Source organism: Oryctolagus cuniculus, chromosome 1, assembly GCF_964237555.1.
Source record: "Oryctolagus cuniculus chromosome 1, mOryCun1.1, whole genome shotgun sequence".
Lineage (NCBI taxonomy): Eukaryota > Metazoa > Chordata > Mammalia > Lagomorpha > Leporidae > Oryctolagus > Oryctolagus cuniculus.
In genome coordinates this window covers 137,833,920-137,850,073 of record NC_091432.1, presented here as the reverse complement: position 1 = coordinate 137,850,073, position 16,154 = coordinate 137,833,920, and the positions used below count along the sequence as shown (strand labels likewise).

Here is a 16,154-nt window from a genome sequence, read left to right as displayed (position 1 = left end):
CCTGTCCATTGCTGGGTGGGGGACCAGGCCTGGGGAAGGCTTTGAGATTACAGGGCCCTCTGCAGTCGCGAGGCACAGCCGCCCCGATTCCTGCTTTGGGGAATTGACTTTCCTCTTGAGGATCGGCAGGTGTATTGAGACCCATGATACATAAGGAAATGGGTCCATTTATTTATCCATTTAAATAGTAATTGCTACTAAGTGCCAACTGCCATGTCCTTGTCTCCCAGAACTCTCGCGACCTGTGAAACAAGACGAACCTATAAATGAGAAATTGCAATATGCTCCTCTCTCACGAGGGTACTCCCTCCTGCCCTCTATTTCTTTATTTCTATGTCTCTCTGCCCCCTCTCCAAATATTTGTTAAACACCTGCCATGTATCAGAAGTCTGGCTACTTACTGGCAATGTAAAGGAGCCCCCCCTCCCACATCTTACCAGGCCCTGGAAGACTAGCAGGATCAGTAGGTGGGGAATGTGGTGTAGACGGCTAGTTTGGGGGATGTGCACCATGGATGTTCTGTTCATATTTCTCTTCACTTTCTGGTCGCATTGATTAGGAGAATGAAATCATTCATGAACTGATTCATGAGCATGGAAATTGTTGTTAAAGAATTTGGGAAGAGTTCCCGGAGCGGGGGGGGGGGGGGGGCGGGGATCACAAAGAGCTTTATATCCTTGCATTTTCTTTCTGAATTCCTTGAGAATTGTCCAAGCTTAAGAGGGTGGGGAAGAGATCAGCACTGAAGGAGATTCTACCACATATTAGGCATCTCTGATATTTTTTCATTTTCACAATGACTTTCCAGTAGGTATTATTAAGTCTATCACTACCCTATTTTACAGAGAAGGAGATGGAGAATGCTAGAGGATAAGTAACTATACCCCCTTTTAAAAAAATATTTCTGGGGCTGGCACTGTGTCGTAGTGGGTAAAGCCACTGCCTGCAATGCTGGCATACCAAATGGGCGATGGTTTGAGACCAGGCTGCCGCACTTCTGATCCAGCTCTCTGCCATGGCCTGGGAAAGCAGTAGATGATGGCCAAAGTCTTTAGGACCTTGCACCCATGTGGGAGACCTGGAAGAAGCTCGTGGCTCCTGGCTCCTGGCTTTGGATTGGCGCAGTTCCGATCATTGCAGCCAATTGGGGAGTGAACCAATGGATGGAAGACCTCTTTCTTTCTCTGCCTTTCTTTCTCTCTCTGTGTAATTCTTTCAAATAAATAAATAAATATTTAAAAACATTTCTTTATTTTATTTGAAAGACAGAGTTGCAAGAGAGAGGGAGATGGAGGGAGAGGAAGACACACACACACACACACACACACACCCCTTCTGTCCACTGGTTCACTCCCCATATGACTGCAACAGCCAGGACTGGGACAGGCTGAAGCAGGATCCAGAAATTCCATTCAGATCTCTCACATGGGTGCAGGGGCCCAAGTACTCCACCCATCTTTTGCTGCTTTCCCAGGTGCATTAGCAGGGAGCTGGATCAGAAATTGAGCAGCCAAGACATGAATCAGGGCTCATAAGGGATGCCAGCGGCACAGGTAACAGTTTAAATTGCTGCGCCACAACACCAGTCCAGTAACCTTAAAGGACAGCCTCACTGGTCAAACACTTGCTGTCGTGGTATTGTAAGTCACAACAGGGATCAGAGCTTTTCTGCTGAGGCTGCATTGTGACACCAACCCTCTGTTTGTCCTCAGCCAGTGTGGCTTCCCAGACACTGGACTCCTGATTCGACTCACAGAAATCACCCGAGTGAGAAGAGCTGCAGAATCTCAATATTTAGAGCCACTGTACAGATAACCTAATCCAATTACTTTATTTTAAAAATGTGGAAACAGTCCAAAAAGGTGAAGTCACTTTTCCAGGATGCAGAGCAAAGTTCTGGCTCTCTGAACCTCTGCCCCAGGCATTACAGTATCTCCCCACTGCAGTTCAGTCATTGTGTTCATGGTTAGACCATTTTCACTAGTTAATGTGGTCATTTTACCAATGACTCTTGGCTCTAGAACCCAAGGAGAGTTAGATTGTGCTGATTTTTGAGATGAGAAAGATGAAAACAAGAACCCATTTCCCATCAATTAGTTTCTACACTTGCTCCCAAAACCAGAGAAGAGAAGAACACAGATAAGATGTTGGAGAGGCCAGTGCGTGCTGAAAAGTCTGGAGATGAAAAGAGCCAGCATTTGTGTTGTTATCTTAAACCACTAGAGTGAGATAATGGTGTTGGTAATAGTTATGATGATAATTTGGATGGTGCATTTGGTGATGCTGATGCTGATGTAGTTTGTGATCATGTTGGTTATGGCGGTGATGACAATGATGATGGTGATGACAGTGTAGATAGTGATGACAACTGTGGGTGGTGATGATGGTCATGGTGATGATGATGTAGATGGTGATGGTTATGGTTCTGGTGATCATGATGATGGTGATGGTGACGGTGATGGTGATGACAGTGTAGATGGTTCTGATGACTGTGGATGGTGATGATGGTCATGGTGATGATGATGTAGATGGTGATGGTTATAATTCAGGTGATGATGATGGTGATGGTGATGACAATGTAGATGGTTATGATGACTGTGGATGGTGATGATGGTCATGGTGATGATGTAGATGGTGATGGTTATGGTTCTGGTGATGATGATGGTGATGACAGTGTAGATGGTAATGATGACTGTGGATGGTGATGATGGTCATGGTGATGATGTAGATGGTGATGGTTATGGTTCTGGTGATGATGATGATAATGATGGTGATGATGATGGTGATGACAGTGTGGATGGTGATGACGGTCACGGTGATGATGATGTAGATGGTGATGGTTCTGGTTTTGGTGATCATGATGATGATGATGATGGTGATGATGATGATGGTGATGGTTATAGTGAAGATGATGATGATGTAGATGTTGATTATTGGTTCAGGTGATGATGACAATGATGATGCTGATGATAATGGGGATGATGTAGATGGTGATGGTGAAAATGATGGTGCTGGTGTTGGTGATCACCATGGTGTTGGCAGTGATGATAGTACTGGCGATTAAAGTGAATGTGGGGATAACGGGGATGAGGACTAAGCTGGTGATAATAGCAAAGTGTTGATAGTACAGAAACAGTGTAATATAAATTTTCTACCAATCCAAGTAATCAGAAAACTAAGATAAAAAAGGAAAGCCTGCAGACTTAATTTTAGCCATTAGTTTTAACCTCTTTCCCCACCCCCACTGCCCAGCTAAATCTGCACGAGCTATAGCAAGTGTCAAGAAGACCTAATTTTGGTTTCATTTATTCACCTCATCTCCATCCATTGTCTACTGACATTTAGCAGACTGAGCTTAGTCTACAGCATGTGTTGGATATTCAGAATGTGAACTGCGTCCCGGGAACTGTCCTGCCCAGGGGAAGACCGTTCCTGGTGCTTACGCTGTCCAGGGTAGGCAGTGTGGTCCAAAGCAATCCTCAGAATCCCTGGCACTTGCAAAGCACTGTACATTTTCCAGGGTGCTTTTAGCATATCCTTATTTGAATATCAAACATAGGGATTTAATCAGACACGCCTAGCTGCTTCTTTTGCCACTGGTAGAGCAGCAGTCTCACCCTTCTGATGCTCTGCACTGAGAAGTGTGTTCCCAAGGGGATGAAGCCAACCTTGGTCTCAGGCACTCATGCAAGAGACTTTTCCACAGGGGAGCGAGTGAAGGTCAAAGGGAGGCAGAGCTCTAGCCTAGAGCAAGTCACGTAAGAGGCACTCAATACATGTGACTACAGAATGTTTGGTGCAGAGATTTTGAAATGAAACTTTGGTGAGTTTGGTTTATGTTTTGCATGGAATCAAAGCTTTGTGGCTTACTGTGTCCTGTAGCAGTGACAGGTTTTTATACAGAAATTGTTAGAGAGGTTGGCTGATGTTCCAGAGAGAGTAGATGGGACACAGTGTACATGGCCTCTTACAGTGCGCAAAAACGAAGTCTTTCTACAAAGCTAGACAAGAAGGAACCTGAGTCCTCGGCACCATGCACGCCTCCTGGCTGTCTGGGGAAAAAAAGCAGACTCATCAGAGAGAGTCACGACAAAATTTGGGCTGTGCTTCTAAATACATGTTACGCCAAGTCTTATCATGTTACCAGCCGTTTATTTTCCTTACTTTTTTTCTTTAAAGGTTTATTTATCCATTTGAAAGACAGAGTAGCAGAGAGAGAGAGAGAGAGAGAGAGAGAGAGAGATACAGAAACCTATCCACTTGTTCACTCCCCAAATGGCAGCAGTTGGATCTGGGCCAGACTGAAGCCAGGAGCCAGGAACGCCATGCTAATCTCCCCCGTGGATGGCAGGAACTCAAGTACTTGAGCCATCATTTTCTGTGTCCCAGGCACATTGACAGGGAACTGGATAGGAAGCAAAGTAGCCAGGACGCAAACCAGTATTCTAATGGGGTGCAGATGTCCCAAGCAATGGCCTAACCCACTGCACCACAATGCCCACCCCTGTAGTGTTTAATGGAAGAATTGCCTTTGCATTTCTGTCTCTCACATTGTGTTTTTATCACTCGGCCTGCTCGGGACTGACTTTGCTGGCAAATGTTGTTGACAGAACCTTTTGAAGATGCTCTCAAGAATCAGTCCTTAGGGCCTGTGTTGAACAAGGCAGCCTCCGTGGAGTGCATCAGTCCTGTCTCACCCCGAGCTCCGGATGCCAAGATGCTGGAGACACTGCAGGCCGAGCCTTGGTACCAAGGAGAGATGAGCAGGAAGGAGGCGGAAGGGCTGCTGGAGAAAGATGGAGACTTCCTCGTCAGGAAGAGCACCACCAACTCCGGCTCCTTCGTCCTCACAGGCATGCACAACGGCCAGGCCAAGCACCTGCTGCTTGTGGACCCTGAAGGCACGGTGAGTGCACAGCCGTGCAGGTCAGGGCCTGCCACGTCCTGGTCACTCCTTCAGTAGAGCCCAGGGACAGGGGACTTAGGCCTGGTCAGGGCCCTGTGCTAGTTACAAAACTTGCAAAATCGTCATGGTCCAGTCTGAAAGCCTTGACACCCTTCTTTTTTTTTTTTAAATCTATTTTATTTGAGAGGCAGAGTTAGACAGATGACACGCTGATCCACTCCCCAAGTGCCCACGGCAGTTGAGGCTGGGTCAGACCGAAGCTGGGACCTGGGAACTCAGTCCCATCTCTCAGGCAGATGGGACCCGACTATCTGAGCCATCATCGGCAGCCTCCCAGGATGCACACTGAACAGAAGCTAGAATCAGGGACCAGAGCCAAGAATTGAACCCCGGCACTCTGATATGGGCAGTGACCATACCACCTGGCGGTTTAACCGCTAGTCCATTTCACGTCCTTTAAAATGAACAAGTACTGAAACACTGGATCACTATGTGATGTAAAAAAAAAAAAAATGTTGTGTCCCTAGTTCATGTCATATTCAAAAGTACCTTCAGCTGGGATTAAAACCTAATTATGAGGGCAGGTGTTTGGCTTAGTGAATGGGACGCTGGTTAAAATGTGTCCATTCCAAATGAGAGTAGCTGGGTTCAATGCCTGGCTAAGTCTCCCAGTTCCTGTTTCATGCTTTGGTTGCGCTCCTGAAGGTAGTGGTGATGGCTCAAGTAATTGGATTCCTGCCACCCACATGGGAGACATGGATTGAGTTCCTGGCTCTGGGCTTCAGCCCCCAGCTTATTCTGCCACTGTGGGCATTTGGGGAATGAAACACTGGATGGGAACTTTGTCTCTCTCTCTCTCTGCCTCTCAAAAAAAAGAAAAGAACCTAAGTGTGAAAGATGTAACTATAAAGCTATAAAGGGAGAACATTTTCTTCCAAGTAACATCACAGTGGGCAGGAAGTTTAGACCCCTGGGCTTTAGGTATTTGTCTCAAGTGCAATCACTGAGCTTTTTGTGTGAAGCCTGCAAAATGTGATGTAGCAGTAGATAAAGCCCCCAAGGATTAGTCTCTTCTCACTCAGAGGAGCAATGCCTTGTGACGCTGTTTGGCTATCATTGGCATTACAACTGGGTCCGAATAATTCCATGAGTTCAGCTGAATTTTCCATCTTCCAGTCAGTAGATACATTTGGCTTCATCCTGGCCACAGCCCAAGTAGTGCTGCTGGGTTTAATAAATGGAATGAAATCAACCTGGGCACTGAGTAAATTCCAGGACTGCTGCTTAAAACCTGGCATCCAGTGAAAACAGGAAGGCAGGGTAGGGTTGTCTGAGCAGGACTTGAGAACATGGCTTTTCCTGACTGATAGGTAGGGGTGGAACTGTAGCCTTCAGTGGGACTGGCACGCAAGGTAATGGTGGATGGGCTGGGGTGCAGGTGGGGCATCGGGGCAGGGTTACCGCCCAGACTGAACTGCCCATACAGCTCAGCTCTTGGCCCTCTGAACACCTGGCCCTACCTAGTTCCAGTGGGGCAGCTGCCTCGAAAGGACAAAATGTAAAGTCACCACTTCCCCCACGCTACCTGCTCTCGTTTTTCTTTTTCAGTATCTATGTCATGTGCAAAAATGTATATTTTTTTGTCTATGCTTTTTAGAAATCTGCAAATGTGATATTGTTCCCTTTCATTGTTTCCTTTTTCCTTGAAGCACACTGTGGGTTTCTGCCAATGGTGCTCTCTGCATTGGGTCATAGCTTTGGAGGGCTGCACAGGGTCCCCTCGTGCACACACTCCACGTCTCTCACTGAGCTCTCTTGAGAAAAATACCCAAGCTGCTGCCAACCTCCGTGCGTGTTTTCCCTATACCAGGGATGGTCTCTCTGGGCAGGTACTGGGGTGTTTTAGATCATAGGGTATGGGTACATTTAATTTCATAGGATTTGCATTTGCTTCCAGAATGGCTGGGCTTCTGAGCTACATACCAGCAGACTGGGGGGCCCCACATCCTTGCTATTTCCTGAAATTGGCTCTCTAGTTTTATTAACTGGATGTAAAGAGGCAAGGGATATCTCATTGTTGGTTTTATTTATTTATTTATTTATTTTCTTTTTTTTAACTTTTATTTAATGAATATAAATTTCCAAAGTACAGCTTATGGATTACAATGGCTTCCCCCCCCCCATAACTTCCCTCCCACCCGCAACCCTCCCCTTTCCCTCTCCCTCCCCGCTTCCATTCACATCAAGATTCATTTTCAATTCTCTTTATATACAGAAGATCAGTTTAGCATACATTAAGTAAAGATTTCAATAGTTTGCATCCACATAGACACACAAAGTGAAAAATACTGTTTGAGTACTAGTTATAGCATTAAATCACAATGTACAGCACACTAAGGACAGAGATCCTACATGAGGAGTAAGTGCACAGTGACTCCTGTTGTTTATTTATTTTCAATTTTGGTTGTGCTACCTTGGCAGATTAGCAGATTTCTCCTGTCAATTTTATGTTTTTGTCTTTTCCCTCTGTTTTTCTTTTGACTTTCTGATTGAGTTTTTCGGCAATGGAATTTCCATATATATTCTCTTGTGCTTTCCACCTGACACTTTGTGATGTTCTTTACCAAACAGAAGTCTTTCTTGGGAACGTAGCAGAATCTGTCAGTTTTCCCCTTAGCGGCTTTGCGTTTTAACACCTGCTTTACGAACCACAATATCCCAGGATTTGATGTTGTCTCCTATCAGCTTTATAGCCCTGTCGCTCACATCTGGTTTTCACGCCGACTGAAGGAACTCTGGCATATGAGACGAGAAAGGGACCCAGCATTTCAAACTTCTCTGTGTAGTGCGCCCGTGTTTCTGCCTCCGTGGACCAAGCCATGTGTCTTCACTGAGCTCCACGACGTGGAGTTCTCTCTGAGTGGGCCCCATCCCAGAATCTCAGTTCTGTTCCAGCGGTCCGCTCCTGATTCCTTGTGTAAGTGTGGCAGGTGCTGTTGGAATCGTCGCGGATTTGAGAGTCTCCTGACATCTGGCAGGGTGAGCCTTCCTCTTGCCTCTCCTAGCTGCTCGCAGACATTCAGTCTTGTTTCTGCTGATTTTAGAATCTTTCAAGTCTCCAGCAAAACACATGCCGGAATCTTGACAGGATGTGCATTGAACATGTGCATTCGTTTTCGGAGGAACAGATGCTTTTCAGTCCTGGACCATCAACCGCATCCATGATGGGAGTCCCCACATACTCGGCTTATAAGATGTCTTTTAGTGCTGTTTTAAAATTCTCTCCAGAAAGTTCATCTGTTTCCCGTGGTAGGTTATTTCCTGGTGCCTAGCTTTAGTTCCTTGTAAATAGGTGTGGTTTGTAGTGACTTCCTCAACCATGACTGCTGCCCGAAATCTTGGTGACTCCTGCGGTGACACAGGATCACAGGTCCCGCCTCTGCCAGTTCATCTGCTGCCTTCTGAGATCCATCCGTCCATCCCTACATCGCATCCACTGAGCAGGAGTGCCTTTACGTGTTGACTAAGAGAGGAACCTTTGTAAGTTCCCACCCTCAGAGGGAACATTTAGATGGTCTCTGGTTTCTTTTTTTTTTTTTAATTTTTTCTTTAACATATAATTCTTACCCATTTTTATGGGTCAGAGTACAATATTTCAACACATATACAACAGCATAAATGGATCAAGCCAGACCACTGGCTTTTCTATCTCCTAGATGTTTCTTTGGGTCTGGAGCCCATCAGTTCATCCTAGAGAACCTAGGGCTGTGAGCTGCAGTCATCCCACCCTGCCGTGGAACTGCGGTCCTTGTTACTTCTTCTGTGTTTTAGCGCCTTCTCTCCCACCCCCACCAGACCCCTCCCCAACTCTTCCCAGCCTCTGGAAACCAATGTCCTACGCTCATGCCAACTTTTAAAGACTTAAACATCTTTAAAGATTTAAACATCTTAAAGATTTAAACATCTTTAAAGATTTAAAATCTCCCCATATGAGAGAGAGGGTGCCCTGTTTGTCTTCCATGTCTGTCTTGTCTGTATTCTGTTAGGAATTTCAGCAGGCTTTTGGGAAATTAGCAGCCTAAAGGACTTCACTCATTCATTCAACAAATACGTATTGAATGCTGACTAAATATAAACGTTATTTTTAATACTTGGCATACATCTGGACCAATTTAAAAAGAAGATCTCAGCTCTTGTGGGACTTACACATTAACCACCTGATTACTTACGTCACACCTAGGTGTTGAATTTTATCAAATGTTTCTCAGGGTTTTTCTAGATAATAATGTGATGTTTTTGCTTAAATCCATGAATATAGAAACCTACAGGAGTAGATTTTTCTGATGTCGCAATCCTGTCATAAATTCTGTTTCTTCCTGATGTGGTTATTGGGAGATATTGTGGCTGGATTTGGGAACCTAACGTTGTCCTTAGGATTTTTTTTTTTTTTTTGAGTCTCTGTTCCTAAGTGAACCCAGTCTTAGCTGTCTGCTGTTATCACTTGTCTGTGCTCATCTGTGGTTAGCAGGGTGGCCCGGTCATGGTAACCACTGAAGAAGAGCTAGGCTTACTCCAAGCAAAGAGGGTAGTCTTCCTTAACTGATCTCAGACAGAATCCCCTGGACACTCCCCACTCCTTTACCCTGATTTATTTCTGCTTTAAAGTGCTTACCACAAAGTTGCTCACTACTTGGCTGCCCTTCTCCCATTGGGCCAGACTTGCCATGAGGGTGGTGACCTTGTCTGTTGTGCCAAGCCCAGCCCCGGCAGTAGTGTCTGGCACGTGGCAGGTGTTCCACAAGCATTGGGTAGATGAGCTCCTAGAGCAGCCCCAGCTTTCGCAGGTCAGGGACTGAGAGCCAAGGTGTAGGATCACACATGAGCTCCTCCATGGGACCAGCCCAGGGCCCTCTGGGCTTGGAAGGCTCGCCTGCAGTTCAGTGGTGGCTACCTAAAAGGAAGCAGGAGAGAAGAATATAAATCTGTCAGCTGGAGATTTTAGTTATTTAAGAAAACCAAAAGTTAAAGTTTAGCTGAATTTGTCATGTCATAAGCCGAAGATACCAAATGGGTTTTGTTCACGTAGTCTTTATAGACCAAAGGATAACTTTAAAAGAGAGACGCACTAGTAATGGCACATGTATTATACATTCACAGAGCGGTATCCAGATGGTGTCAAAAATCAGGAGGAAATAAAGTGACGGCAACATGGTTAAAGCAGGTGTCTAGGCGAGCCAATACTCAAAGCTGGGCCACCCACGTGATTTTAACTCTGCAGGAGAAATATGCAGTGCCATTGAGAAAATTTAAGTCCCACCAACTCAGGACTGTCCTTTGCGGGGTAGGGGGTGGGGGACTTTTAGCTGGATCTGATTATCTAGTTTAATGGATCACACGGAGGACAACGTTAGCTGAGGAAGAAAATGGAAGTGGAAGACTTAATTGCTAAGGTAATGTCACTTCCTCGCGCGAGGACCCTAAAATAGACGATGAGCACATTCTCTTCAATATTTATTCATCTGATTTTCATGGCAATTGGTTGGTTCCTGACTATGAAGGGAGAACTTGGCAGAACAGGCTAACTCCGAGAAATAAGGACGCGACACAGTTCTGCACGGCCATCACCCCACAGCCCGCTCACCGCGGTGCCCGCCCACGGAGCGGAGGTCACCGGCCCTCAGCCTCCGGGGCCAGGTGTGGAAAATGCCACTGTGAGTAGCAACTGAAAGAGCCGGTGATTGGCTCTGCCAGAGGAGCCCAGAGGCAGAGTCTGGGACGCTTGTTTTTGTGTTTTCGGCATCTCCACATGATTCTGCAGCCCTCCAAGTGTCTAAAATTACTCCCTGAGTCACTCGGCGCTGACTCATCCTCTGGCCTTGTGGGGCCCGCGCAGGGAGGCGCGCGCTGTCGGAAGGGCCTTGATTCCTGGGTCTCAGGTCACCGCCCACTGGAGCTCATCACAAAGCGAGGACAACAGTGCTCTTCCCCCCCCCCCCGGGGGGGGGGGCTTAGCAAAGCACCAAGTCCCCTCACCCCGCTGCATCTGCACAGCCCTTGTTGTTCTCAACTCCTCGAGTCTGGATTCTTAGGGGCTTCCTCAGCCCCGCCCACCGAGTCCCGTGCGCGCCGCTCCACTCCCCGGGGCCCCTGACCCTTGGATGACTCGGGCCGCAGGCCGTGTCCATCACGGTCCATTTCCCTTCTCTTGCTCTGTCTCAGAGGACGGGAGGGCTGCAGGAGGCTCCCTGGCTCTCCCCCAGCAGGTGCCAACCCCCCTCCTGATCCACTGAAGCCCTGGAGGATGGAAGCTGCCCAGAGCGAAGTGGAGCCCCCACAACTTGCCTTTTCAATGTTTATCCATTCGATTTCAAAGACGCAAACAAGATAGCACCGGCAGGCCAGCAGGCCGCGTTGGGAAGCACCAGCTCCTCTCCTGCCCCACCCTCTGAGAATTCTCTTCCCAGCTCTCTGGGTGGGGCCACCCTACTCCACAGTAGTTTAGGTATTGTTTCTTGATGTTGCAAAGGGAAAGCTAAAGTATAGGTCACTTTTGCTGCTGTTTTCTTTTTTATTCATTTATTTATTTATTTATTTTAAGATTTTATTTATTTATTTGAAAAACAGAGTTACAGAGAGGCAGAGGCAGAAGGGGAGAGAGAGGTCTTCCATCCACTGGTTCACTCCCCAATTGGCCGCAACGGCCGGAGCTGGCGCCGATCCGAAGCCAGGAGCCAGGAGTTTCTTCTGGGTCTCCCACGTGGGTGCAGGGGCTCAAGGACTTGGGCCATCTTCTACTGCTTTCCCAGGCCATAGGAGAGAGCTGGATTTGAAGTGGAGCAGCCGGGACTAGAACCAGTGCCCATATGGGATGCCGGCACTGCAGGTGGTGACTTTACCTGCTACGCCACAGCACCTGCCCCTGCTGTTTTCAATTTTCAGCAAACTCTTAGATAATGTAGTCCTTGCTCTTGTGATTTTAAACACATCAAACCTCTTCCTTGTGCCATCAGCATAGACAGCCACAGCCGGTGACTTCGTCCCCTGCCCCGGGGGAACTGGCCCTTCTGATCCACCTGTATCCCAGGTCTATTTGGAGTATTTTTAAAAAATTATTTATTTATTTAAGAGGTAGAAAGGTGGAAGGAGGGGAGAGACAGAGAGCAGGCTATCTGCTGGATTCACTCCCCAAATGCCCTCAACAAGCTGAGGCCGGGAGCCAGGAGCTCAATCCAGGTCTTCCGTGTGGGTGACAGGGGCTCAGTCATTTGATCTGTCACTTCTGCCGCCCAGGTCTGTATTAGCATAAATCTGGAGTCAGGAACCAATGCAAGGAATCAAATCCAGGTATTGTAATGCGAGGTGTGAGCCTTTAACAGCTAAGCTAAACTCCTCACTCCTTGGAGTCTCTTAGAAAGTCTGGAACATAGAACGTTTGTCTCCAGAATCTCTGGAGGGTGACTTGCCAAGCACCCTGTCACCGCTGACTCCTGGGGGGTGGGCGAGCTTGCTATAAGACAGGTGGTTTTCCTGCATAACCACGTCCACCCTCAAATTCAGGACTCAACCGTGATGCCACCCCTCCTGAGGATCTCATCCTCCCGAGCCCGTTTGGGGACCACCCACTGCCCCCAGCCACATTTCCACGGCAGACGGAGCTTGCTCAGAATCATGCACTGTGTTTAACTGCCCTGTCTGTGGCCTGCTTCAGCCCCAGACACTTCCCAGCTTGGATCCCTGTGCCGTGTCTTGGCTCTTGGGCTCAGGTTAGCGTCTCGGCTGCTGTCTCACAGCAATGCCTCTGCGTACGTCTCCCAGCCTCCTGCCAGGTGGGAGTGACGGATGACGGATGCTCTTCACACGGGTCACTTCAGCGGTCCTTCTAATTCAAAACTGCATAACTGGCTCATCTTCCTGTGCTTTGTCCTGCAATCAGTCATTTCTCCAAAGGCCCCCTGATCCCTTTCCATGGAGGATGGTCTTTAGAAATCAAGACTGACTGCTATTGGGGGTGTTGCTGGTCACAAATACTCTCAGTGGACACAGTTAAGGTACACACATGTGTACCCATATACACACATGTACACCTATTATACCTCCATACATATGTGCACACACACATGCACCCACCCCACACACCCTCACATATACACCACAGATGCACACATGCACACATATACACACATACACATTCATAACATATATACACAGTTTATTACATTCACATATGTACACCACACATTCATACACACTACTCATTCATGTACACACGCATTCACACATACACACATACATAACACATGCACAATATACATGCACAGCCCAGTGCATACACATATTTATACCACATGTGTGCACATACACATATGTACACAGTACACCCACACAGAAACGCACACACATGCATGCACACATAGAAGTTAGTACCTGTATTTGTTTCTATATTTATCTGTATGTATTGGGAACCATGAGTTCACTAGTCTTCCAGTTCCCAGTGCGGTCTCCCAGAGTTCGTCCCAGGCTCTCCTCTCTGCAGGTGGAACTCTCTTCTCCCACAGTGAGTCACCTGACTCCTGCCACCCTCCCAGTTTATTTTGTTGACTCCTGTGTGGCTGCTGCCCGCTCCTCTTCCTGGACACTGTGCTCACCCTGCTGGGCTCCAGCTCTCCCCGGCCCACCCTCTTCCAGGCACTCTCCCCTCCTCCTGGACTGTGAACTCCAGGGCTGGCCCGCCCAACCTTCTGCTCTCCACATGGCCTCTGCTCTCTCGTCCTGCTGCCTGGAGCCCAGGGCCACTGGGGTCACCTGCAGCCCTGCAGTGTCTGTGTGTCTTGCTTGACTCTGGGCCTGGCAATGGGCAGGAGCAAGCATGGAAAGGAAGGGGAGGGAGCTCTTCAGAACACTCTGCCGCCTACCACAGGCCCAGGAGCACTTCAAAAATGGGCAGTGAAACAGAAGTAAAAAGCGATTCTAAGTCTGGGGCCGGTGTTGTGGCATAGTAGGGTAAGCTGCCGCTTACCTCGCTGGCATCCTAGATTAGAATACTGGTTTGTCTCCCATCTACTCTGCTTCTGATCCAGCTTCCTGCTATGTGCCTGGGAAGGCTGCAGAAGATGGTTCAAGTACTTGGGTCCCTGAATGGAGCTCCAAGCTCCTGGCTTAGCCCAGCCCTAGCCCTGGCTGTTGTGGCCAGCTGAAGAGTGAACAGTGGATGGAAGATCTCTCCGTCTCTCTGTGTGTGTCTCTTCCTCTCTGCTACTCTGTCTTTCAAATCCTGTTTGCAGTTGGTACTCCAAATGCCCCAGCATGCATCTCTACCAATGAGAACTTTTTTTTTAACTTTTATTTAATGAATATAAATTTCCAAAGTACAGCTTATGGATTACAATGGCTTCCCCCCCATAACTTCCCTCCCACCCGCAACCCTCCCCTTTCCCTCTCCCTCCCGCCTTCCATTCACATCAAGATTCATTTTCAATTCTCTTTATATACAGAAGATCAGTTTAGCATATATTAAGTAAAGATTTCAATAGTTTGCACCCACATAGAAACACAAAGTGAAAAATACTGTTTGAGTACTAGTTATAGCATTAAATCACAATGTACAGCACATTAAGGACAGAGATCCTACATGAGGAGTAAGTGCACAGTGACTCCTGTTGTTGACTTAACAAATGGACACTCTTATTTATGGCATCAGTAATCACCCTAGGCTCTTGTCATGAGCTGCCAAGGCTATGGAAGCCCCCTTAGTTCACCGACTCTGATCATATTTAGACAAGGCCATGGTCAAACTGGAAGTTCTCTCCTCCCTTCAGAGAAAGGTACCTCCTTCTTTGATGACCTGTTCTTTTCACTGGGATCTCACTCGTGGAGATCTTTCATTTAGGTTTGTGTGTGTGTGTGTGTGTGTGTGTGTGTGTGTTTTGCCAGAGTGTTTTGGCTTTCCATGCCTGTAATACTCTCATGGGCTTTTCAGCCAGATCCACATGCCTTAAGGGCTGATTCTGAGGCCAGAGTGCTGTTTAGGACATCTGCCATTCTATGGGTCTGCTGTGTATCTCGCTTCCCATGTTGGATCGTTCTCTCCCTTTTTTATTCTATCAGCTAGTATTTGCAGACACTAGACTTGTTTATGTGATCCCTTTGGTTCTTAGTCCTATCATTATGATCAATTGTGAACAGAAATTGATCAGCGGGACTAGTGAGATGGCATTGGTACATGCCACCTTGATGGGATTGAATTGGAATCCCCTGGTATGTTTCTAACTCTACCGTTTGAGGTAAGTCAGCTTGAGCATGTCCCAAATTGCACATCTCTTCCCTCTCTTATTCCTACTCTTATATTTAACAGCGATCTTTACTTTTGGTTGAATACTGTAATCAATACACAGTTATTCTCAAGTGTTGAAGCTTAACTGAAAAGTGATCGCTGTAAATATAGGAGTGGCAATGAGGACTTTTTTAAAGATTTATTTATTTGAAAGGCACACCAATGAGAGAGGGAGAGGGAGAGAGGGAAAGAGGAAGAGAGGAAGAGAGGAAGAGAGGAAGAGAGGAAGAGAGGGAGAGGGAGAGGGAGAGGGAGAGGGAGAGGGAGAGGGAGAGGGAGAGGGAGAGGGAGAGGGAGAGAGATCTTCCATCTACTGGTTCACTCCCCAAATGGCTATAACAGCCAGGTCTGGGCCAGGCCAAAGCCAGGAGCCAAGAATACCATCCAGCTCATCTGCATGGGTGCAGGGACCCAGGAACTTGGGCCATCTTCTGCTGCCTTCCCAGGTGCATTAGCGGGAAGCTGGATTGGAAATGGAACAGCCCAGCTTCAAGCCAGCGTACAGGATGCAGGCATTACAGGCTGCAGCTTAATGTGCTGCATCACAACGCCAGCCTCAACAAAGGCATTCAAAAGCCCATAACATCATTGCTACAGACACAAAAATTAAAAATAATTAACGTTGTCCCATACCCAACATGTTCTGACCTGAAGATGCTCCTTTTACTAACATGGTGCACACGTGCGTGTAGTCGCGTCTCTCAATGCTCTTTCATCTCCTGCTGCTTTCCTTCCTCCTTCCCTCCACACCAGTGATTGGTTTGGAAAATGGGACTTTTGTTTGCAGAAAACCCCATGTTGTCTGGCTGCTGCTTCTTTGTGGGCTTGTTTACCTTACGCCTCCATCCTCTGTGTGTTCCATAAACTGATGCCAGATAGCTTGATTGAGATGTGATCTGCAGACTGTACCCACTGGGT

General features: G+C 47.3%; 1 protein-coding gene and 1 long non-coding RNA gene across 4 annotated transcripts in view; one reads left to right on the top strand and one right to left on the bottom strand.

Moving 5' to 3' along the window:
• SHC3 (SHC adaptor protein 3) overlaps window positions 1-16,154 on the top strand; it is a 178,502-nt gene that overhangs the window by 139,623 nt on the left and 22,725 nt on the right. For all 3 annotated transcript variants that reach the window (XM_070065791.1, XM_070065785.1, XM_070065801.1), the window contains one exon: window positions 4,611-4,906. In XM_070065791.1, the coding sequence (XP_069921892.1) occupies window positions 4,611-4,906 (296 nt within the window). The remainder of the gene's footprint in view (window positions 1-4,610; window positions 4,907-16,154) is intronic.
• On the bottom strand, window positions 8,249-11,346 carry LOC138847379 (uncharacterized). Its single transcript, XR_011385148.1, has 2 exons — window positions 11,249-11,346; window positions 8,249-9,857 (listed from the first exon to the last, which is right to left on the bottom strand). It is a non-coding gene; the product is annotated as an uncharacterized lncRNA (long non-coding RNA).